The sequence below is a fragment of the Carassius carassius genome, chromosome 23 (genome assembly GCF_963082965.1).
Source record: "Carassius carassius chromosome 23, fCarCar2.1, whole genome shotgun sequence".
In the NCBI taxonomy this organism is placed as follows: Eukaryota; Metazoa; Chordata; class Actinopteri; order Cypriniformes; family Cyprinidae; genus Carassius; species Carassius carassius.
Genome location: NC_081777.1, coordinates 12823844 through 12848547, shown reverse-complemented (window position 1 = coordinate 12848547; position 24704 = coordinate 12823844). Strand labels below are relative to the sequence as shown.

General features: G+C 35.6%; 2 protein-coding genes across 2 annotated transcripts in view; both read left to right on the top strand.

Moving 5' to 3' along the window:
- Nucleotides 1-7638, top strand: part of LOC132101336 (probable G-protein coupled receptor 149) — a 29099-nt gene extending 21461 nt beyond the window's left edge. The window contains exon 4 of the mRNA XM_059506218.1: nt 6157-7638. Coding sequence (XP_059362201.1) covers nt 6157-6765 — 609 coding nt within the window. The 3' untranslated portion in view covers nt 6766-7638. The remainder of the gene's footprint in view (nt 1-6156) is intronic.
- Nucleotides 7639-15093: 7455 nt separating this feature from the next.
- Nucleotides 15094-24704, top strand: part of dhx36 (DEAH (Asp-Glu-Ala-His) box polypeptide 36) — a 41530-nt gene continuing 31919 nt past the window's right edge. Inside the window, exons 1-11 of the mRNA XM_059506221.1 lie at nt 15094-15567; nt 15973-16112; nt 16232-16469; nt 16545-16583; nt 16759-16929; nt 17366-17445; nt 19313-19387; nt 20716-20882; nt 21137-21218; nt 23699-23839; nt 24201-24306. Coding sequence (XP_059362204.1) covers nt 15295-15567; nt 15973-16112; nt 16232-16469; nt 16545-16583; nt 16759-16929; nt 17366-17445; nt 19313-19387; nt 20716-20882; nt 21137-21218; nt 23699-23839; nt 24201-24306 — 1512 coding nt within the window. The 5' untranslated portion in view covers nt 15094-15294. The remainder of the gene's footprint in view (nt 15568-15972; nt 16113-16231; nt 16470-16544; nt 16584-16758; nt 16930-17365; nt 17446-19312; nt 19388-20715; nt 20883-21136; nt 21219-23698; nt 23840-24200; nt 24307-24704) is intronic.

Sequence of the window (24704 nt, the reverse complement as noted above, 5' to 3'; positions counted from 1 at the left end):
AAGTCACATGATCTCTACAACCTCTAATGAGCATTATTTCATTTGAATGATAATGCTGTGTTTTGGGGAAAGCCTGCTTGAGACACACATCATATTGCTGACATCTCATTCCTTAGTCTTTCTATAATGTAACAAGAAAGATGGAATGACAAAATGTAAAAAGAGAGCCTTAACAGTGGCTGCTGTGCTGAATGGTCAGATGACATCAGATCAAAATGTTTCAATTATTCACAGTCCTCAGTCAAGTGTGGCATTTCAATCTATTGCACACAAGCTCCACGCGACTGTGTCTTTTTATCATGAAAGGAGCATATCAATGATAATAACAATGCCACTAAACTGAATTTCTCTGTAGTGTGGCGCTACTGTATGACTGAAGATCCTGATGGGAGAAAGATGGCAAAATGGAACTATGGGTGTTTGTCATAATTTGACCAGAGCTTTTGTTCTCGACAAGTCTGATATATACACAGGGCTCATTAAATCACAGAAAACGCCTGGCGAAAAGAATGACATTTATTGGACTGCTGTTTAAATGTCATTGACTTTGTGTGTATTTAGAGCTTTGGACTTTTTTAAAATTAATTTTATTGTATTATGATTTATATACATTAGCGTACCGTGGGGTTTCAGTCAGGGCCTTCAGTACGCAACTGTAAACTACCTGTACATACCCTTACACATCTATCTTACACATCTCTGTAACAGCTAACACAGTCATATGCATATAATTCACATATTATGCCGCACACAGGCTCTCAACAACAATGACAGCTGATCAACAATTTCAACAGTAGACTAGATGGGGGTGGTTTAAATTAAGAGAATTTCCCTACATGGATCAGTAAAAGTAATCCACCGATACACTGGTCACTATGAACATTCACGTCACTCTAAAATGACGACGCACCCACAGCAGCAAAACTTTACAAATACTGGACATCCACACACCACTGTATTATCAACGCACCAAGTACACCTCTATAACAATGTGCATGATTCAATACTTGTCAAATAATAAAGCACTCACCTGTCACTTGTAAATAAAATCTGTGCGCCTGTCATTCCATGTCCCTTTACTCATACTGTATGAAAAAAAATAAACATGGCCAAATAACTTGTTGTGCTCGATGTCCCAGGGACACTCAGGTACAGCTGCACAAGGTGGGCATATTGCTGCCAATTTTCCACCACAAAAGCCGGTCGCTGTCAGCTTGCAATGGTCCTTTTTTAATTCGTGTCTACCGCGCCACGAGACCTCGAGATGCGCGTAAACGCGTCTTTACATTGACTTAACATTGAAATCATTCGCGCCAGATGCTCTATTCGCATTTGGTGTGAACGCAGCATAAGAGGTCGCTTTCGACATCACTGTATCTTATAGGAGCGTATAATTTCTGGTATTTTCTCTCTAGCTTTCGCAACGCATACTGCACTTTTGGAATTCTTTATTTTCTTTTCATGCTTGTTTGTGAGTTTTGTTACATCTATATTTTTTAATTGTTTAATTCTTTAAAAATTAATAGTGTACATATTTGGTTAAAATCGATTCCTTATTTTCATTTTCAAAACTTTTTTTGGTTGGTCGGATCGATTGTGCAATTGATTTTCGAACTAAAAGTGACAGCCCTAATAGGCCATTTTGTGGACATTACACAAATGAAAATGATACCTAAAAAATATTAATAATAATAATAAAAACATATAATTTTATTTTTAACAGGGCAAGCAGGGAAGGCCCTGTGGCCATGACAGCCCACCATTTTCTATATTATATATAGAATATATAGTACTATATATATATATATAGTATGTCTCCATGTCCAGCATATAGTATCATTCTGTTTGGCTAAATTTCATAATCATTAAACGTCATTGCACTAGACCACATTCATAAATTGTGTTGCCATTTACCCAGATAAACTACAAGCTCATTTAATGATTAAAGAGTGTATAATAATAATATAATTGCTAGTTACATAGCTGGCACACTTCAGATATTTGTTTGCACATTGTATCTGCACTAGAAATGTTTTCATAATATTATAACCAGGGTGTAATGCACTGATTTTTCGAGTGAAGCCTGAAAAGGGATATCTGGGATGATATCCCAAGTTTCTCTTTTGTTTCTTTTGTTAAACCAACCATAATTCTAAAAGTACATGGACCAGTGATCACCATTTCCATTTTATAGAGGAAAAGAGCATCTTCTTTTTCTTGATGCATCTTCCATGGGAAAAGTCACATGTTTGGAGGGTGGGTAGATAATAACAAATATTTTTTAAAGGTGCTACTCAATTGGACCAACCAAATATACCTATGACAATCATGCAATTTACAGAGAGAGGTAAAGTTAAAATAATTAATATAAAATATTATGTTTAAATTGCATAAATTACATTTCAAAAATATGGCTTTGCTTTTTCTGAATAATCAATTTTGAGTATTAATAGTGTATGCTTGATGTTTATCATTAATTAAATTGATGAGTCTTTCCCTGTAAGCTGTAACTTTGACATTTCTTTGATTTTTTTTATCATTATTTTCAATATTAAAGAGTTAGTTTACCCAACAATGAACATAAGTCAATTTTTTCTCACCCTTAAGGCATGCTATGTATATATGACTTTGTTTTTTCAGATGAATCCGAATATAAAAAATTTTACTTGCTCTTCCAAGTTTTTTAATGGCATGGGCAGGTGTTTTTGTTCAATAGTCCAAAAGTAGTCAAATACATCCATCCATATTAAAACGTGCCTCACACAGCTCTGGGGGGTGAATCAAAGCCTCATGTAGCAAATCGATGTTTTTGTAAGAAAAATATCTATATACCCATATCTATAAACTTTATAAACACCCTTCTTTCATTTCTGCTAACTGTCATTCTGATGGATGATGTAGGCGTAGCTCAAGTGACCGTGATTAGTGACAAAGGTGGAAGTGCAATGGAGAGAAAGCAAAACAAAAGGCTGGTTATGATTTAGATGTACAAAATCAGGATTTGAAACTTTGCTTCCTTCTTTCCTGCAAACAAATATTGCTTTGCGCAAAGTTCACAAGCACATGCGCTACGGCTACGTCTGGCACATACGCCGGAAAGGCAGTCTCTCATGAATGCATGTATGATAGTTAAAGGAAGTTACACAAAACTGTTTATATTAGTTAAGATGTGGATCTTTTTTTTTTTTTTTTTTACAAAAATTAGAAGGGAAGCCTTTACTCACCCTCTGGAGACGTGTGAGGCACATTTAATATGGATGGGTGCGTTTTATTTGACTGCTTTTGGACAGTTGAACAAAAACACCCGCCCATGCCATTAAAAAGCTTGGAAGAGCAAGGACAATTTTTAATAAAACGCAGATTAGATTTGTCTGAAAGAAGAAAGTCATAAACACCTAGGATCCCTTTTGAGGGCAAGTAAAACATGGGCTTCTTTTAATTTTTGAACTTAAATTTCCATTTTGTGTGTGTTTGTGTATCATACTTGGGGATTAAAGTTCTCTGGAACTGTGCTGGATCTCCGGTGTGCGGCGTTTGGGGTCGCAGAAAAAAAAGATAGTCATCCTACTTTTAAAAACACTTGTCAATACACAGCCTTCACTCTTAACCAAACTAACAAAACTAGCCAATCATAAGTTTTTGTTCTTATAAACAGGAGACACACATAATAGTATCCAATTGCAGAGTCGCAGCTGATGAATGGAAAAGAAGCCTGGGTCTCAAGCACAGCACATTGAAAAAGCTGCAAAGTATGATGGTCAATGTTTTCAATCTAGCATCATATTTACATAAAAAAGCTATTTAAAAAAGCAGCAGGGCTTTGTAATCACATCATCTCCATAAGAAAAATATGATTGCCAGAATGCATTTACCTGTATTTTTGAAAAGGTCCTGTTCACACATGATCTCTTACCTGCAATTTACCAGTAAACACTGTATGTGTAAAAGGGGCTGTCCTCTGCATATGTGGTGAGTTTGGGTTGCTTAACGTTTAACTGGGAAAACTCAATTGATTTGTAATGTTAATCATTTAAACCTTTGCCAACACAGGAGACTACATCAACATATTTCTAAGAATGCAATTTATTGTACGTCGCTATTTCAAAAGTATCTGACTTTGCATGTGGCCAAATATTAATGTTGAATCATATGAAACATCAGCAGGCCATTGGCACCCTCTGCAGGTATTTGTTGTAATATAGGCATTTTGCATTGTGTATTTAACGGTGTTGTCCAATAAAACCATGTACTTGATTTTGATCTTGATTTATTTGAGGCCAATCATTATTGCCTCATCATTTTTGCCTTTATATATAAATATAGTCATATTAAAGACTGTTTTTCACTTAGTTCTATTTGTATAACTAAAAAACATTACATTACTCGCTTGTTAAAATAAGTATATTACTTGATTAGCAAACTAATCCTTATTTAAAGCCCTAGATTAGTTCAAACATTTCAAAATACAACTGTGTTGTTTGAATTTTTGTGATTAAAAGACAAATATTTTGTCATTTAAAAAGTATTAAAGGTCCCATGATGTGGATTATTATTATTTTTTTTTTATGTTTCCTGAGGTGTACTTATATTGTTAGTATGATTTTTACATTTAAAATTTCGAAATAAAAGGCATTTTTATATCCTGATTTTAGCCCTCTAGCTTGAATGCTCTGTTTGAGGGGGCGTGTCTGCTGTGAGACTCAGAGTAAACGCCAACTGTTGTGATTGGCCGACATTTTTGCATTCAAAATGCGTATTACATGTGGAACCCCTCACAAATACTTTTGTCTGTGGAGGTGTTGGTTATAGCAATATTTTTTAGATCTTTTCCCATCACATGAATGGCTGCAGTGATGAACATTGAGTAGAGAGAGTCTGTTTATTGCGTGGATGCAGTGATCTCATCAATGCAACACGTTTTCTCTCACAAAATGCTTTCACCACAACTAACAGCAAACACAATATCGACATGAATACAGTAAGAGCTTCTTTGTGCAGCATAACAGCATCATTCATTATAACGGCAGTTGGGGCAAGTGTGCAGATATACTCGCGTTGCGTTCTTTAATAAATGGTAAATAGTAAATTTACCATTATTTATATAAAAAAAAAGTGAAGTTGATCATTTAGTCACTTGCTTATTCACTGATGCATAAACAGTATTAAATGATTTAGAAAGAAAGTCTGTGTGAACTTGAATAATAAGCTACACATCAGAAACCATGGGACCTTTAAAACATTGTCTCGTTCTAGTGAACCAAGCATCTTGTCATCATGTATATATTTTGCCTTGTGAGCTAAGTGTAATCTCACACCCCTAGTGTCTATGAGCATGATAAAGCTCATAATTGTCCAAGTGTATAATATAGCTTCCATTCTTAAGGTCAATCATATATTAATGAAAAAAAAGAGTTTGAATAAGGAAAGCGATAACTTTGTCATAGTATCCTTTCAAATTTTAAAGTTGTCACAGTCATTGCATTCTTTGAATGTGTTGCACTGTATTTGTGTCTTTTTTATTTTATTAGTTTATTTATTAGAATCTGAAAGATAATACAAATATTGATTGATAAGTGAGATCTGATTTTAGTCCTTGAAAAAAAAGTATCTGCAGTATCTGTATGAACCTAGTTTAAGTTACCAGTTCTTGGACCATTTTAATATTTTTGTTGTTGTTGTTTGTATATTTCCTATTTTATATGCATTTCACAGTATTTAATTTACCATTTATTTCTTTTGAACAAAACAACTTTACAAATTTCATGTTTTAGATTGTAGGTCACCTTGTTCCCTGTCAACGACAAAGCTAACCAGTAAAACTTATATCAAAAGCATCCTAAATAAATGTTACACGTGTTTGCACCATATTGTAGTTTGTAAACTTTCTTGGTGTTGCTTTTTTCAAATATCCTGCCATAATCTGTAGCCTGGGCTTGTCAAGGGCTCATGGCAATGGCAGATATGTTCGTTTCAAATAATGTTCTTTTTTTTTCTTTTTTTTTGTCTGGCAAATAACCCTGTGTTTGTGTCCACTTCCTCAACCCCTAACCCCCTGAAAAAAAAATTGAGGCTCAGGATTTTTTTAGCTTTAACCCCTGCATACTGTTTGGCACTTGACTTGACAGCATGTCTCCCTGTCTTTTCATTTCCAAACAGAGATCCACAGCTGGGTTAGCCATTCCATTATGTGCCTTCCAGGGCACAGTTTCCCTCCATGCCCCCACAGGCAAAACACTGTCCCTCTCCACCTATGAAGTCAGCAGCGATGGCCTGAAGATCTCCCCCAACAATGCCAAGAAAGTTGAGGTGTACCGCTCCAAATCGGTGGGTCATGAACCTAGTGCTGAAGAGCGTAACTCTAGCACTGGGGGTGGTGGAGTTGGAGTAGGGTGCGGAGTCGCAGACACCAACGTAAAAATTCACTTGGAGGTTCTGGAGATCTGCGACAATGAGGAGGCCATGGACAGTGTGTCTATTGTCTCCAATATCAGCCAGTCATCCACACACGCACGCTCACCTTCACTACGCTACTCTCGTCGCGAGAACCGCTTTGTCTCGTGTGACCTAGGTGAAACAGCCTCATACTCACTGCTGATCCCTACAAGTAACCCGGATGCGGACAACATTAACATCCACATTCCAGATACAGTGGAAGCACACAGACAGAACAGCCGAAGACAGCACCAGGAGGCTGGAGGTTACCAGGAAGAGATACAGCTGCTTAATGAAGCCTATAGGAGGCAGGCAGGTAATCAGGGGAACTGAAATAACCAGAAACACCAGGATAGGCCAACGGGCTAAGAAATCCCTAGGAAGAAGTGTAGAAGGTTTGGATGAAATATTATGATGAAGGCTCATAGTGTTGTAAGGTCAAGGTAGATTAAAGCACCCAGACTTAAAAGTATTATCATCTAAGCACAACTAGAGTTAGCAGCAATCAGTCGCAATGTGAAAATCCAGTTTAAGGAATCACAAGAGAGACATTTGTGTGCTAAACTGTTTGCTTTAGTAAGCAATTGTGGGATTATAATGATGCATGATGAGATGTAAATGGCTTTAGAATTAAAATTCAAAGTTAGCATGCCATAAGGAAGAGCTGGAGGTTTGGAAAGGAAAGTGATTTATATTATAAGATGCGACTAAAATGTGATCAGAGAGGCAACAAATCTCATGATGAGACAAAGTGTTGGTTTGTTTGGACTTGCCCTTGATTTCAAGCCTCTGGAATGATAGATTGGGGGTTACTACAGTAATGTCTACTCTCAGATGTCTTACTTTGAATGAAGCTCCGGAGAATAAAGCTGAAGCACTTGAGTGGATGAAAGTGACGTACAGTATATGCTGAAATGAAAGTTATTGGGTACAAAGTAGGAAGAATGGACTTAACTCGCTTCTCAGATATTCTGTCATATATTGAATGCAAATGTAAGTGCATAGACTGAAAAGCTTCAGAAGAGAGCTCAATAGAGAAGGATAAATACTGTCACGAGTACTGTATGTGCATTTGTGGTGAGACCGACAATGAACAGGATTGCGAGGGCGTGTGTACAAGGAAAAAATAAATAAAATAAATACATTTTAGTATTCCAGCTCAGGCAGAAACCATATGGCATACTGAAATAAATCATTCCAAATGTGTACATCGCATTTTTTTAAATTTATTTTTTTAGGTTGCTCTGCATAAAATAGGCAAGGTGTATTCCCTCACTGTGTCTCAAATGTGTGTGTGACTTTAAAGGAATGTTCTGGGTTAAGCACAAGTTAACTTGCACTTGTGGTATAATGTTGATTTTGCCCCCCTATTCATTTTAAAAAAGCAGACATCTGGATTACAGAGAGATAAAAAAAAGAGATGTGAATGTTAAAATGGATATGTAAAAATAATCAAACAAAAAGTAAACCGTGTGATTAAAAACACAGACAAATCTATTTTGTGTAAATTTCACTATAAAGAAAAAAACACCTAAAACCTTTTTGTTATATATATTTTTTTATTTTTCCCAAAGCTAACATACCACACACAGTTTCTGCCAATCTCTTGTTGATCTTGTGTACCTGTAGAGTATGTAACGCTTCGCGTCGTGGCCGCATCACCTCCTGGGGTGTGCATTCTTTTTCTAATGCATTCTGATTGCATTCTAATGCAGTTATTACTGAAGTTATTAGAAAGTGAGTGAGAGAGACAGAGGCAAACAGTGAAAGAGAAAGTGAGATAACTTGTGTGAATTAGGCTACTTCTGTGCATCTCTAAACAGCAACAGTTATTCCCTCGCTAATGAGAAGTGTTGTGTAGCCTTTAAGTTGCTACACTATATAGGCTAACTGATAAAATCGTCAGCACAGTGCTAGATCAGCCAGTGTGCATGAGCAGTCCTGAGCGCACGTATCAGAGCACTGACTGTTTCTATAGCAACCGGGACTTCTAACGGCAGCTACAGTGACCAGCTGACTTTACCGATTAGCGATTGGCTTTTCATTCAGAAGACGGGGCTTCCTGCGATTGAGCGGCCATATCGAGCATTGCATTTTTCCCCATTCAAGACGACAATAAAAGTGACATGTCTTGGGTATTCTATATAGTCTTTGGTTATTACATAATTATGCAAAGTGATATGGAACAGTAATGCGGTCAAGAGAGCTGACTGGAACTATGTTTGCCGTACCCCTAAAAATAATTGCACGCCTCAGAATGTTCGTCAGCCAAGCATTTAACGGCCCGTAGTATAATATTGCATTCTTCATATCTCTGAAGAGTCTTTAGTTTTGTAAGATTTTTAAAAGACAGATACAGATATACTGCTTCTCAATCAAGCAGTCCGGATTCTGAGGTAGAGCCCTGCACGGGCCTCATATTTAAGCCTGAGCCCTGCCCTGACCCATGATGCTCAGGCCCGAGCTGTGTCCGACAGCTTATCAGAATGACCGGCCCGAGCCCGCTCTTTCTCCCAAAACTGCTTATACTACTGTTTCAGCTATTAAAAATAGTTCAGTTTTGCATGTAATAGCAAAGTGATTATATTAATCATTAACTTTTTTTATCAAGTTAATTTTCGAAAATTTATTTTTTTCTTGTTCGTTAAATATAAGTTTTTGTTTTTTAAAGTAATGACCAAGTAGCCAGCGGCAGACAGTAAGCTGATCATATGTTGGATCAATTTAGCCTTCTCAAATCATCACAACTTGCCTAAAATAAAATCTATAGATATACTAAAACAGTTCAAGTTTAACAATGTTTAAAGTTGAACCTAGATAAATGTTTGTGCGGCGCTTTGCAGGACATGGAGTCACCAGCATGATCACTTTGCATGTTTTCCATGGATACGCCGTCATTTTTGCTCATAAGGTAAGAGTAATTCATCAGTCATAACTGTAAAGGGTCTACTTTTATGTTAGTTCACTCATAATATCAACAAAAGGTTGTGCTTTTATAAAATAAAGAAAACAAACATAATGCGCTTTTTGCCGTCTGGTCTTGAATAGGAGCGCTTCACAAAAATAAACTGAAACTCAGCGAAAATATGCCTCATGGACACATAAATATGTCTATAGAAAGCATTAAATTACTACTTAATGAAATAAAACATATCGAAAACAAAAACTACCGTATTTTCCGGACTATAAGTCGCACTTTATTTCATAGTTTGGCTGGTCCTGCGACTTATAGTCAGGTGCGACTTATTTATCAAAATTAATTTGACATGAACCAAGAGAAATGAACTAAGAGAAATGAACCAAGTGAAAACATTACCGTCTACAGTCTCTGATGCTCTGCATGGTTAACTGTCACCTGTATTCTAATGCATGGGTATATGCGTTGCGTATTGCGTTGACGATGTATAATATTTATAATAGCTTATAATCATTATAACAGTATTTCATAAGGTAGCCTATGTGTGCTTTGCGTGTATATGGGCACAGTAAAAGGAGAGAGCTAAATCAGCTCTAGCCTGATCTGTAAAAAAAAAAGAATGGCCCGAGCCTGGCCCAAATGGACTCGACGGGCTTGCAGACCTCTATTCTGAGGGTGTGCCGTGGGTGGAGCTAAAGAGTCACAAGCATACAAAGCATTTGAAGCAATCATCTGCAAAGCAGTGACATCAACATAAACGAAACAGGAACAAAAACTTAATTGACTTTAATATGGCTAAAAATCAGATCCAGCCATATATACCTGATCCAGAATTGCGTCCTGACCTTTGTGATGTCATACAGGGCCAAAAAACTATATGAAACTTATACAAAACCTGAATGAGTGTCTTTGGCACATAAATACGTCCAGCTCGTTTTTTTTAGACGTTGGTCATGTTTAGCATGAGAATCCAACTCTGCACTGTAAATAAGTCAGAACACATGAAATAGTATTAGGCATCCCCTTTAAAGAAAACTAGGGAAAAAGTTCAAATTAATTATTCAACATGCCACAAATGCTGTTGATTACTTGCATTAGGCCCAGAATATTCCTTTAATTGTAATCTTAGTATGGATATGTAAATGCTGTATATATGCTTGCTTCTGTATGTGGGTATTTCTACATCTTCTTTGTTGTACTAAAGCCCTAAACTTGCGTTCTTTTTTATATGCATTCCCAACATGACTGCTGAGAAAAAGCAAAAGAGATTCTGTCAATGAAACATTCCACAAATGTAGATGTTAGCGTTATGCATGAGCCTATTTTAGGTTATAATTTGTGTGCAAATGTGCTCATTTTTGAGCCACTTAGGAATTTTCAGCGCACTGCTTCTGCAATCAGAAACACGATCCTGGCCACTTGCATTTAATAGTGGCATATATTCAGCTCTCAAATGGACCATTCATGGACAATTCAGTGGAATTTTAATTTGAGCTCTGCTGTATCAGTATGTGAATTTAGTATTTAAAAGTGTGAATATTAATTGCGAAAGCCATTCGTGGAGCCTCATGTAGCTCAAATAACTCTAATATCTAATATTTCACTGTAGATATAATTTCTTGTTATTTTGAAATGTCAAATGTCTCTCTGAGTGTTTATCTATGTGTTATGTATTTAGAATAGCAGATTATTTGTCTTAGCCTTGTGTTTTCAAGCAGCAAAATAGCTGAGGCATAATGCTACAAAATATTTTCATCAATCCAGTGTTCTCATTAAAGATTTATTCACAGAAAATTGCCTCATTCAAGAGTTTAGATGGGTTTATTTCCATTTATGTGCAACAGCTCTTCACTGAAACAACTCCCATGGTCTCTTTATAAATTATCCACATCTGCAAATGGGACAGAAATACCCAAGTCTGAATGTTTCTGAGATCTACTCTTGCAAAGTTAAAGCTTCCATTTTGTGCAGGAGCAGAAATATCAGTCAATAACAGTTCAATATCCACAAATGCATTTTCCCCCATGTTTTTTTTTTTTTAAAACCTGTTAATTGTCACCCGTCCCCTCTGTGGGACGCCTACATTTACTTCACTATATTACAATTAAATCTAATCTAATCTTGACAAACTATATATCGTTGGAAAGGTCTAAGACTCCCAAATATATATTTTACCAATGTTTTTTGTTAAAAATTATGTAGGAAAAGTAATCGATTAATTTATGACAAGAGTGCACCCTCAAAAATCTACATTATAACAGGAGTTTTGACCTTTGTTTAAAAAAAAAGACTTCTTTGTTGCCTTTTTCTCTATCACATTTTAGAAATATTCAGAAATTATATATCGACTGAAATCTTAAAATCTCAAAATTCATCCTTTAAAACCCATTTTAAAATCATCCATTGCGTTACCATTGAAATGGTCCATCAATATCATGTTACAAAATGTTTTCATTCATGAATTATACAAATTTAAGTTTGGATCGTGCACTATAAAGTCTATGTTCAAAAACATGAGTGACAGTTAAGGGTTAAATGTTTCCATACTATAGTAAAATAATTTACTATTTGCTTAGTGTAGGGGAGTATGGGGCTAGTTGTCAGAGTCGATATCTCAGTTATTAAAAAAGGTTTTCAGTCATTCTCTTTTGAAAAAGAAATGAATTTAATTCAAATAAATGTATTGCATTTTAAATCTTAAATGTTTATTAAAAAACACTCTTGCAGACAATGTAATACCAGGAAAATTTATTTAAAAAGTACAATTTTGTAATAGTGAAATTAAAAAGCTGATTTTAATTTTAACAATATTTATTTTAATAATCTTTTTGCTTATTATAAAGTCAAGCTTTTAAGTATACATTTATTGATGTGTTTAATAACAAAATAGTTTTTACATTTTAAATATACTAAATTGCAACTTCTTGATGACAAATGTGTAATTACAATTGTCTGTTATTAATTTTCTGTTGAACTTGTGTCATGTATTTGAAAATATTCAAATATATGACAGAATTTTTTAACAGAAATTACATTGAAATATATTTTAAGACAATAAAACGCATTATGAAATTACATATAAAGATCTATTTAAGTCCTATGGGCCAAAAAGCACAACATTCAGCTAATTGTATTTAAACTAAAATTACAAATGAAAATATTACATTCAGTGTGAATTAAAAAAAAGTATATAATTAAAGTATTTTCCCCTTCTTTTTAAAAGCATGATAAATTGTACAAATGAAAATATTACATTCAGTGTGCATTAAAAAAGTATATAATTAAAGTATTTTCCCCTTCTTTTTAAAAGCATGATAAATTGTACTTCTTTTAAACAAAGTTACAATCTACTGCACAAATGTTTGTGTTTCATCTCAGCTATTCCCCCACCCCCTCAAAATCTTTACAAGTGCCTGACATTCAGATTGAGTTTTTAAAGCAATTAACTGTGAGTTACATCTAAAGCTATCCGGAGATGTTGTGTAGTGAGAGAAAGATTGACAGGCTACTGAAAATAGGGGTGTTAAATTAGCAGAGAGTGACAGAGGTGGTGATTAAAGAGTAAAGTAAGAACAAGATGCTCTACAACATTAATAAAAAAGATCTTGTGGAACAACCTGTCATACTGCAGAAAAAAAAGCATTTTATTTGTTAATGGGATTTTTGTGATTTTATATGTTTACTTTTTTGATGGCAAGTCACAACCTCCTATTACTTCATGCTTCTGTACCACATTTATCCTAAAATAACACCTTTTAATCCCTTACTGACAGACATGACACACACACACACACACACACTCTTCACAGCCTGTCACATCCTGTCAAAGACATCAATGTCAGAGACCCCCAACTCCCTTGACTGCTTAATAATGTAAAGACTTGTGCTTCAGAGTAATACCATTGGTCTGTGGGTGGACTGTAAAGCTAGTTAGCCACTGTGTAAATCCTTTTTCTCAAGAAAAAACACATGCTAGTATCCTAGCCATTATACATGTTATATTTTAGAAGATTATCTTTTCTTTCCTTTTTTTTCCGACAGATAATTTGAGTTTCCAAAATCATCTAAAAACAAAACAAAAGTATGTGAGCAGCTATGCTAGTATTTTAGCAGGCTGTTTATACAATCTTAAAATCAGTTTTTAAAATGAATGTACACTTTTATTTCAATAATTTTGTATAATTTTCGGCCTTTAAACAAAACAATAATGATATTATGTGCATAAGCCAATTGGAGTAGCATTCAACAACTGCCTGAAGCCTGATCCTCAAAAGAGGTAAACATAGCAAATTGTTTTAATTCCAAGGTTTGTTTTTATTTATTTATTATTTTGCTCTGGAATACAGCAGGAAACAGAAGATAACTTCTCTTAGACTTGGATTTATAAGATTACACAATCAAGGATGTTGTGTGAACATAATTCATGTATCTAGGTTTTGAAATGAACATTACAAGTATTCCCGATGACACTGCTGTTTTGGGAAGTCATTTGTTTTGTGTGTGTGTAATTTTATGTTATAACAAAAACTATTTATTTATTTTTCTTTGCAGTAATTTTAAATAAATAAAAATGGCTACTTAATATCTGTTTGGTAGTTTTGGCCACTTCTGGTCAGACTGGGAGACATGTTAAAACTAGCAAAAACTACGTACATGCTGGGCTGGATTAAGCAGTAAATTAAATATTTGTACAAATTATTTAATTATACTTGTTTCACTTCTGTTTCAGTTTTATAACCATTTCTTACTATGGATAAGTAATATATATATATATATATATATATATATATATATATATATATATACACACATATATATATTAATATACATAATATATATATTACCGTGTGTTTGGCAGTGTTATTTATTTTTATTTATTTATTATATATATTTTTAATGATTACTGATAAACTACTGCCATTTGATTCGTATTATTTGTTATTTATTTTCATTTTAGTTAAATAATGTCCGATTTTATGTATGTATGTATAGGTAATTTATTTAATATATTTAAGTTTTAGTTTCATTTATTTTGTGTTATTGTAATATTTCAACAAACTAAATGTAAATGAAATAATATGTATATTCTGTATGTATGTGTGTGTGTTTGTGTGTGATCGTACATACACATATGTAGGTTTTTTTTTGTTGTTGGCTTAGTATTATGTTAGGATCTTTAATATACTCATACCCGTTGTTCTTTAATATTTTGAATTTTTGTTAGCTTTATTTTCAGTTTTTCATTTAAATGTTACGTTTTGAAATTCTGTTGTATGCATTTGTCATTTTCATTTAATTTCTATATTTTTAAAATGTGTATAGGTAGTATTTAGAAGTTTTAGCTTTAGTTTTGGATCTGTTTCTAGTTGTTTTAATATTACAATTGATTGCTTCTGTTGTCCTCATTTGTAAGTCGTTTTGGATAATTTAATTTAATAAAAGTGTCTGCTAAATGATTAAGTAAATAATAATAATAATCATATATATATATATATATATATATATATATATATATATATATATATATATATATAGGTAGATAGGTAAAAATTGATAGCCTGAATGCATAATTTTTTTCTGCTAAATATATATTATATATATATATATACCTCAAGTCTATCTATAATTGATTAGGATTTGGGAAAGGAGAAGGGGAAAAATCAAGCAGCGTTGGTTGGTTTGAGTTTCGATTTACAGCGCATGCGCAGCCAGTACCAATCGCACTGCAAGACGTCATTATTCGTCGCCTCGGATAAAACCTGTTCGTCATAAATGTACGACAGTAAAGATATTTGAGAAAATAGCTTTATGTTGGAGTGTAAAACGTAGTAATAAATTACATTCAGTGGCATTTTAACATTTTATCATCTTTATACCTGCATCAGAACTACAGCAGCGGCTCCAGTTAATAGGATCATTGTCCGGTGTTTTGTGAGTCCAGCGGCATGAATCATGGGTATGGTAATAGACGTGGTCGGAGAGGAGGGAGTCGGCGGTACGGAGATGGAGGTTCCAGGTGGGATGGAGGGGCTGGATCCAGCGGAGGTGGAGGATACACGAGGAGCTCCGACTGGGACTCAAGGGAAAAGCAGGGACATGGAGTAGAAGGAGGTGGAGGTGGAAGAGGCAAACATCCACCCCATTTGAAGGGTCGAGAAATAGGACTGTGGTATGCCAAATGGGGTGGAATCAAAAGATCCGAGGCTGAGAGGAAATCTGTGAGTTGGATGCGGTTGCAAAAATTATTTGATTATTATAAACAATTTGTTATATTTTAAGCAATATAAGTTAGTTGAAATACAGTACTTGAAAACATGTTTTATAATATTGCTATTAGAAAGCTGCAACATGAGTCAGTGGCTGGCATAATAAGATATTTGTAATGCATATCAATAGCAAATAAATGGACACAAAGGGTCCATAAAAAAATAAAATAAATAACTGCGATTAACATTACAGAAAGAGGTCATCATGTATACTGTAACATTGGTCAGTTTTGTAAGAAATTTATGCTTGAGCACAGTTTCTATTTGAAAACCAATTTCAGGTAATTAAGCAAAAGCCTATTAATCAAAATGGTTTTTAAGATCATGAGAAAGTCTGAGTATGGTGTGTCATTTCAGAGGGCTGTTGTTCAGATGGATGAACAGCGAGAGCAGCACATTACTCAGCTGCTGAACTCTGTCCAGAGAGATGCAGGCAGAGATGCGGACCCCTCTACATCTCAGAGCTGGAGGGTGAAGCAGGAGCCCAGTGGCCACAGGTGCAAATGCAATATTGTACAATCATTAGGGTTCACATATAGTTATGGAAATAATGGATATATTAAATAATTATACAGTTGCCTTTTCCAGACTTAACAGAATTGTGTCTGCCTTCCAGTTACTTTGATGGAGATGATCCACCAGAACCTCAGAACATTGTAAAAGTGCCAAAAATTGAGCCTAAAGAGGAGAAACGGGAGAATAAGGATGAGTCAGGAGCAAGTGTGAAAGAAGAACTTAATGAGACTGACTTGGAGTACTTATTCCAAGATGTTGGGCGGATACCCTCCCTGGATGAGGAGCTCAAGAAAGATCAGAAGAAGAAAAACGATAATGCTAGATACCTTGATATGCTGGTGAGACAGAGTTTTTTATTAATCCTTGACACTTTTGCCAACGACCTAGCTTTACTGTGGCATTTCCTTTTTCAGAAATTCAGAGAGAAGCTGCCTTCCTATGGGATGAGAGAGGTAAATGTCACCTTTTGTGATTGCTGCTTGTGCATATACAGGGTCTGTATGTGTATGAATGGTATGTTTTAACCTCTTTGAGTCTATAGTTTTAATGTGTAAAAGCAGTTAGCTATCACCCATTGGAAGTTATAGTTTGTAGTTGATGCCCCTTTCTGTCTTTGTCTTACTGTAGGAGCTGGTTAGGCTGATCAGTTCTAACCAGGTACTGGTAATCAGTGGAGAGACTGGCTGTGGGAAGACCACCCAGGTTACTCAATTCATCCTTGATGACTTCATTGAGAGGGGCATGGGCTCTCTCTGCAGGGTGGTTTGCACACAGCCAAGGCGTATCAGCGCCATATCTGTAAGTACAAGATGCTGTCTGCATATCTTTGATCACAAATATAGTTAATACAGTAATAGTGTGAGTTATTTTTTTGTTTTCTGTTTTAATATATTTCAGAATGTAATTTATTCCCACTGATTTGGAAACATTTCTTATTATTGTCAATGTTGAAAAATCAGTGTTGAATCAGTTGTGCTGATTAATATTTTTGTGGAAATCATGAAACCTTTTTTTTTAGATTCTTTGGTTAATATAATGCTGGAAGGAAAATCATTTATTTAAAATTAAATTATTTTGTCCTTTTTTTATTTTTTCTCCTTGATTAGACCAAAACTTAAAGTAAAAAGTGGCACAGCTTATCCCACTCTTCATACATATTTTGTAGAGTATCTGTATTTTTTTTTTAATTTTTTTTTTGGAACAATGTATGGCTAAGAGTATGTTCTTTGGTTAGGTTGCAGAGAGAGTGGCTGCAGAAAGGGCAGAGTCTGTTGGAGAGGGGAAGTCCTGTGGGTATCAGATCCGTCTGCAGAGGTGAGTAATCAGATCTGCAGGTCATTCTTAAAGGCAGGGCCTAAAACTAACTTTTTGCCGAATCTGCCAATGGCTGATTAAATGATCAAATATACCGGCCAAATATATATAAATATATATATATATATATATATATATATATATTTGCAAAACAGGCAGCTATTACTACTACAATAAGTAAACTTATTTACACTGTTTTTAATTTGTCCTGCTGGTGCATTTTCCCTCAATTTTCCCTATTAAGTATATCCATTCAACATTACAGTATAATTGAAAGCCAGTATTTGTAACATTTAATAAGCTCTGAAATAGGGCAAATGCAGACGAGCTCGAGAGGCAGTATAAAATATGGTGCACCACCACCTGCATCTCTCCCTTCTTGACAGGGAGACAAAAAAAAAAAACCTCAACTTTTTATAAAACAAATTTTTGCAACTAAGCTGCATAAACATCACACTCAGAAATCGGTGACAACAAAAGGATAAATTCACACTACCGAGATTTCAAATAAATGCAGCCTTGATGAGAATAAGAGACTTCTTTAAAAAACATTAAAGGTCTTTCTGATCCCAAACGTTTGAATGGTAGTCATAAATATATATGGTAGTTATAAATATATTGTATTGTGACATTTTCACATTTGCTCCCCAATTCTTATTCCCATTATGCATTCAAATGTTTTTTCTCCTTTATTCTCATTCGTGACTATAGATTGTCATTTGTTTTGTTTTGTTTTTTATTTTGGGGTTGCTCTTGATAGCAGCAGATGTCTTAAAAGAGGGGCATAAAGTTCCTTTCAAGTGTTTCTGCACTGGACTTTAAATAGAGAAGGAAAGAGGTGAAGAGAAGTAAAGGTTTGAATGGCCTCTGTAGGCCATGAGAGGTTAATATGTGCAGGACCTCTCACTTTTTCTTGTTTTTTTTGTCTTCTCTTCCTCACTTATATGCCAATCTAAAGCTTTTGGCGCTAACAGGCACATTTCCCTATTGCCCTCATATGAGTGTCTGTGGCATGTGAGAATATTTAGCATAGTCTTCTGAAATTTTCTGAATTGTTAGGGGTTATCTGCGTTATGTAAAACAGAATTAATTCCTGACACAAACCTCATTGTTTAGCTGATTCTTCCTCCTCTATGAGAGAATAACAAGTCTTATTCGCTCTGTGTATTAATAATGTGCCTGAGACATTTTTTCTTAAAGGGGTAGTTCACCTCAAGAAAAATTCAGTCATCTTTTGTTCACCGTTGGGTCATTTCAGATTACTTATAGGACTTTCAAATGAAGTGTGTTCTGGGGAAAATATTGAAGAATGTGCTAGTCTTTTCAATGCAGTTAAAACAACAGATTTGAAAAAGCAATATTAAGTTTCATTTATTAGTTTCATATGACACGTATATTTCAAAGTCTTTTGAAGAAATTTTAGTTTTCGTGAGGGAAATTAAATTGTATTATATGGCACGTGCTGTATAGACTACTATTAAGATGCTTTATGGTTGCTTTTGGAAGTTTGGAAGTCCTATATAAATTTCATTGTCAAAAAGGGTGGTCAGGATATTCTGCATTTTTCTTGTCTTTTAGAATTTATTTATTGAAAACATTTAATTTATTTGTTAATTATTGAACAATTGAATTAGTTTATTTTCATTTTTAATTTAATTAATTCATTATTGATTTAGCCTATTCATTCATTGGTTTATATTTATTTAAGTAGGATATATTCTTGCTTTTATGGTGTGTAGTATGTTGATTATTAGAATCGTAATTTATTTTAATATTGAAATTGAAATGAAATTCATTTTTACTCTGACTTTTCCCATTTTATGCCTCCTCCTTTTCTCCCCCCTCATCCTCTGGCACTGCTTTGCAGTCGGTTACCACGGAAACAAGGCTCAGTGTTGTATTGTACTACAGGCATTATTCTTCAGTGGCTCCGCTCAGATCCGTAAGTTCTACACCTCTTTTTCTCCACTCCACTCTGCTCCCCTCCCCCCATCCTCTATCTGTCTGCTTTGACTTGTCTTTACCCTGTGCGACAAGTCAGTGTTAAATCAGTACTCAGTCAGTGTGCAGGGTGCAGCATGCACTTATACATACTCAAAGCAATGCCAAACATATAATTGCACATACATTCTGTATGATTGACTTACTCACTCATATAATCTCTGCTTCAGCTGCTGCAGAGGGGAGATGCCTACAGTAACGTTCACCATGCCTCTTAGCTTGACTCATCCACTCAGACAGCTTTTACTGCAACCCACATAGAAAACTGTCGTGTTTTTTTTCTCTGATCCCTTATGTTTTACTGCTGACATATTCATACACACAGAAGTCCCAGATAAAAGCTTGTTAGTAATCTGAATGCTGTCACTTAGGTTACACTTACAGAGTCAGTGTTTGGGATTGACAACAGTGTTTTCTAACAGCTGCGACTCAAATTGCCCTGTTCAGAAAGAAGCTTACAGGAATGGCTCGAATACTGTCTGTAGTAACTGAAATGAATATTGTTTTTGATTCTTGCAGTATCCATAAAGTCTTTAACCATGTGTGGCCTTCAGGATATATCTAAGGCTATGTTCACACTGCAGGCTGAAACGACCCAATTTCGATATGTATCTGATCTTTTCATGACAGTCTGAACGACACAGATCCGATCTTTTCAAATGCGACCCAGGCCACTTGGGTATGTGGTCCTAAATCCGATACGTATCCGATCTTTTGAAATGCGACCTCCGTCTGAACGGCCAGGTCACATGTATCCGACCCGTACGTCATTGATACGCTACAAACGTCATAATTCTGCATTGAAGTAGGCGGGAATGAGAAGATAAACAACAACCATGGCGGACAATGCTGCTTAAATAACTTTAATATTGCTAAACGAGCTCCGCTGTTGACTACACTGTTGTTGACATCCATGTTTAGCTACTTCCGCAAACAACGAGTGACGTCGTTGGCCGTTGAGTACTCTTCTGCACATGCGGATCACTTCTGGGTCATTTCACGTTCACACAGGAGATCACAAAAGGTCGCATTTAATTGGAAATGTGAACGGCCTTGCAAAAAAATCAAATTTTTTCAAAAAATGGGAATTGAGCATTAAGCCCTGCAGTGTGAACGTAGCCATAGTTGTCAGTTAGGAGTGGGTCGCTTCAGATGATCAGCGCTTCAGGAATCTTTCTTGTTTTTGAGAAGTTGTATCTTCTCTCCCATTCACAAATATGGAAAAAATCTGTCCTTTACTCAAGCTCTCTTTTTTTTTCTTTCCCTCAGATATCTTTCAAGCATAAGTCATCTGGTCCTGGATGAAATTCATGAGAGGAGTCTTCAGTCTGATTTTCTTCTCACCATCGTGAAGGACCTGTTAACTGCTCGAGAAGACCTAAAAGTAATCCTCATGAGTGCCACGCTTAACGCTGAGAAATTCAGCAAATATTTCAGTAAGAGAAATAACATATTGTCTTCAGATCATTAAGATTGATTGATTTGCAGCATTTGTTTAACTTTGTTTATAATATAATGTATATAATACTAGCTCTCTGTATTCTTTAAAGGAACACAATATGCCTAGCGTAGTGGTAATGACTGGGATAATGGCTTTAGCATTCAAGGGGGAAAAGTCATATTATGAAAAATTGAAATCCAACCAAGCAAAAAGAAAAAACATGCATGTGACAGATTTATACTCCTACAGATAATTGTTCCATGATCCATATTCCTGGATACACATACCCAGTGAAAGAGTACTTACTGGAGGATGTGGTGGAATTGCTAAGGTGAGCTCATTTACAGTTTTCTGGAATATTAACAAAAGTGTCATTCAAAATGTGGGTCAGTAAGAAATTATGAGAAATTAATACATTCCTGCAGCAAGGATACATTCAATTGACTAAAAGGTTTCTGTTTCTATTTAGATGTTTTGTCCATTCAGCATCGAAAATACATTTTGGTCCAAAAATGACAAAAATTACGACTTTATTCAGCATTGTCTTCTCTTTCAGGTCTGTTGTGAGTGTGACTGCTGTGACTGTTGACGTACGACCCTACTGACATGTTTTCTGGTGCGACCAATAACAAAGATAACAGATCAGCAGCGTCATACATCAGCAGCGCCACTGCAGTGTAGTGAACGCACTCACAACAGACCCAGAAGTGAAGGAGATGCTGAATAAAGTCGAAATTTTTGTTATTTTTGGACCAAAATGTATTTTCGATGCTTCAACAAATTCTAACTGACCCTCTGATGTCACTTGGACTACTTTTAATGATGTTTTTATTACCTTTCTGGACATGGACGGTATACCGTACATACGTTTTCAATGGAGGGACAGAAAGCTCTCGGGCAAGATCTAAAATATCTTAAACTGTGTTCCGAAGATGAACTTCTTAAGAGGTCTTATGGGTTTGGAACGACATAATTTTAATATTTGGGTGAACTAACCCTTTAAACAAATAAATGCATACTTGGTGAACATAAGAGACTTCTTTCAAAAACATTTAGAAATCTTTTTTTTCCCCAAACCTTTAAATGATAGGGTGTATTTCATATTATATTCGCTGCACTGCTGGTTCCAGCTAAAACCAACTTAAGATATCAGCTTTTACATGGTTCAAGCTGATCCAAGTTGTTTACATACAAATAAAACATAAATCAAATTCAGTTATTAAGCAGCTCTTTTCTATACAGTTTATTAGAGATGTTCCGATACCCTTTTTCTCTTCCCGATACCGATTCCGATACCTGGGCTCAGGGTATCGGCCGATACAGAGTACTGATCCGATACCTGGGTGTGTATCTGTATATACAGCTGTATATACTACTAGCCCTGTGTAAATTGCTAGAATTATTTTATGGTGTGCTTCAGACTTATCCCTTAATAAAACATTAACAAATACATGGTGAACTACTGTATTTATTATTTGTATTATCTTACATGAATTTGACAGTAATATTATTTATTTTCTTAATTGAAAAATAACTTCAAATGCAGCCAAAAATCTAACACCGCAAACTAAAAAAGGTATTTTAGTTTTACAATATAACTGTATAAAAAAACTGTAACAAATAAGTCTAGGAATATAAAAAATAATATATTAATCAGATAATCTCATTACAACAAAACAAGTAAAAAACAAGCAACCGTCTAGGCATAATTATTATTAGAGACGTATTATTATTACTTCATAGAGACATAGCTAAATCTACTGTAGGCTACAACAGTAGTTTAATATATTGTCAATTTACTAATGTTAAAACAAACATTTATTTTGATGGGTTGCCATGAAGATCTTTGATTGTCTGTGTTTATGATATGACAGTTTTCTCAAATGAAACGGTAAATTCTCATTAAGAATCTCACGGTTTATGTGTTTGTGTCCTCATATAGTGACACACGTCGGAGACCACAAAACAGCGAGCTCCCGAGCATCTGCGCCCGTCACCCACAGAGATGTAGAATTTGCAGTAGTAATATTTAAATAGTATTTTGTAGTTTAATATTCACAGACCATAATACAGGGGTGCCCAACCCTGCTCCTGGTGATCGACTGTCCTGCAAAGTTTAGCTCCAATCCTAATCAAACACACCTGAAGCAACTAATCAAGGTCTTCAGGCTCACTTAAAAATTAAAGGCATGTGTGTTTGATTAGGGCTGGAGCCAAACTTTGCAGGACAGTCGATCGCCAGGAGCAGGGTTGGGCACCCCTGCCTTAATATATATTCGGCCACAGTCTGGAGCCCTACGCTCAGACTAACACGGAAGTGACTGAACGCAGCTGCGGGTACCGAATATACTCGGGAGTCGGTAACTTACTACCGGTACTACAGAGACGCTGGTATCATCACATTTTTTTATTTTCAGCACCGACTTGGTGGTGAAGTGCCAGTACTTGTGGCATCCCTAGTCGCCGTTTTACTGTCTGGTTGGTCCAGTCTGAAATATAGTATTTCAGTGGTATCGGATCGGTATATGGGTTCATGTACTCGCCGATGCCAGAAATTGTTGTGGTATCTGTGATATTTCCGATACTAGTATCGGAATCGGAACAGCTCTACAGTTTATCATTTTATATTGTCTATGTCTGTTTGGATTGACATTTTTGGGTAAAATGTTCCTTCAGATTGGAGTGACTTGGTGTTATCTCCGTTTTATATTTTCCCATCATGTTGTAGCTCAGTGACTGCAGTACATGCTCTACAGTAAGCATGACTGACTGAACTTAGGAGTATCTAATTGGACTATCTTTGGTTGTTAGGTTCAAGCCACAACATCAGGACCGCAGACCTCGCTATAGGAGAGGATTTATGCACGGCCAGAATGTACGGCCAGAGAAAGAACAGAAGGAGAATGAATACCGCGAGAGCTGGCCCTGCTTCGCCCGCACACTCAGAGACCGGTCAGTCTTTTTTGATAAACAATCTCATGGTGTTCTATACAGGCTATACTAAATCTATTCCCATATTGAAAGAACGCAACAACCATCTCATGCCTCGATGTGCAAGCACATTAAAGTTAATTAAGTTTTTGATAATTCAACGTATGTTAAGGCATTACGTTTACAAACCTGCACGCCAGCCACTATAACAATTATTTAGTGCATTTTAAGTATAAAGCTATTGGTGGGGCTGCAGTTATATCATGTTGTTGATGTTTGTCTTGGAGCTTATAAAGGTGAATTCTAAATGCAAATATTTACCAGTGTTTGTTGAGTCACTGAGATGTGATGTAGCGTGACCTCTCTGCTGTGTGATTGGCAGGTACTCAGACAGCACCATTGATGCACTGGAGATGATGGATGATGATGACAAGATCAATCTGGAGCTTATCGTAGCATTGATCAGACACATCGTGATGAAAGAGGATGTGAGTGCTTTCCCTTTACACCTGGACGTTTTTTCTTTTTTTTTGATGTGAATGTGAGTGTGTGTCCATGTGACTTGGCCGAATCAGGGACAGATGGTGAGTCTCCTGTAAAGCAGAAACATGTTGGCATGAAATGTGTGCATAGCAGATGCTCTCCTCTCCTCTCCTCTCCTTTCCTCTGAACTGTCATGAAATGAAATGAATTGAACTTCACTTCTCTTTATACCTCTTGGATTGCTTCTGTCTACATCCAGCTCTTTTATGTGGAAAAATATAGGCACGTGTATCATATGATTGCAGAGAAATGTCAGAGAGGGTGAGATTAAAACCTCCAAACAGGAGGTTCTGTTCGGTATCTCTCTTTTTCAATACCACATTCACATTCTTTTCAGAACATT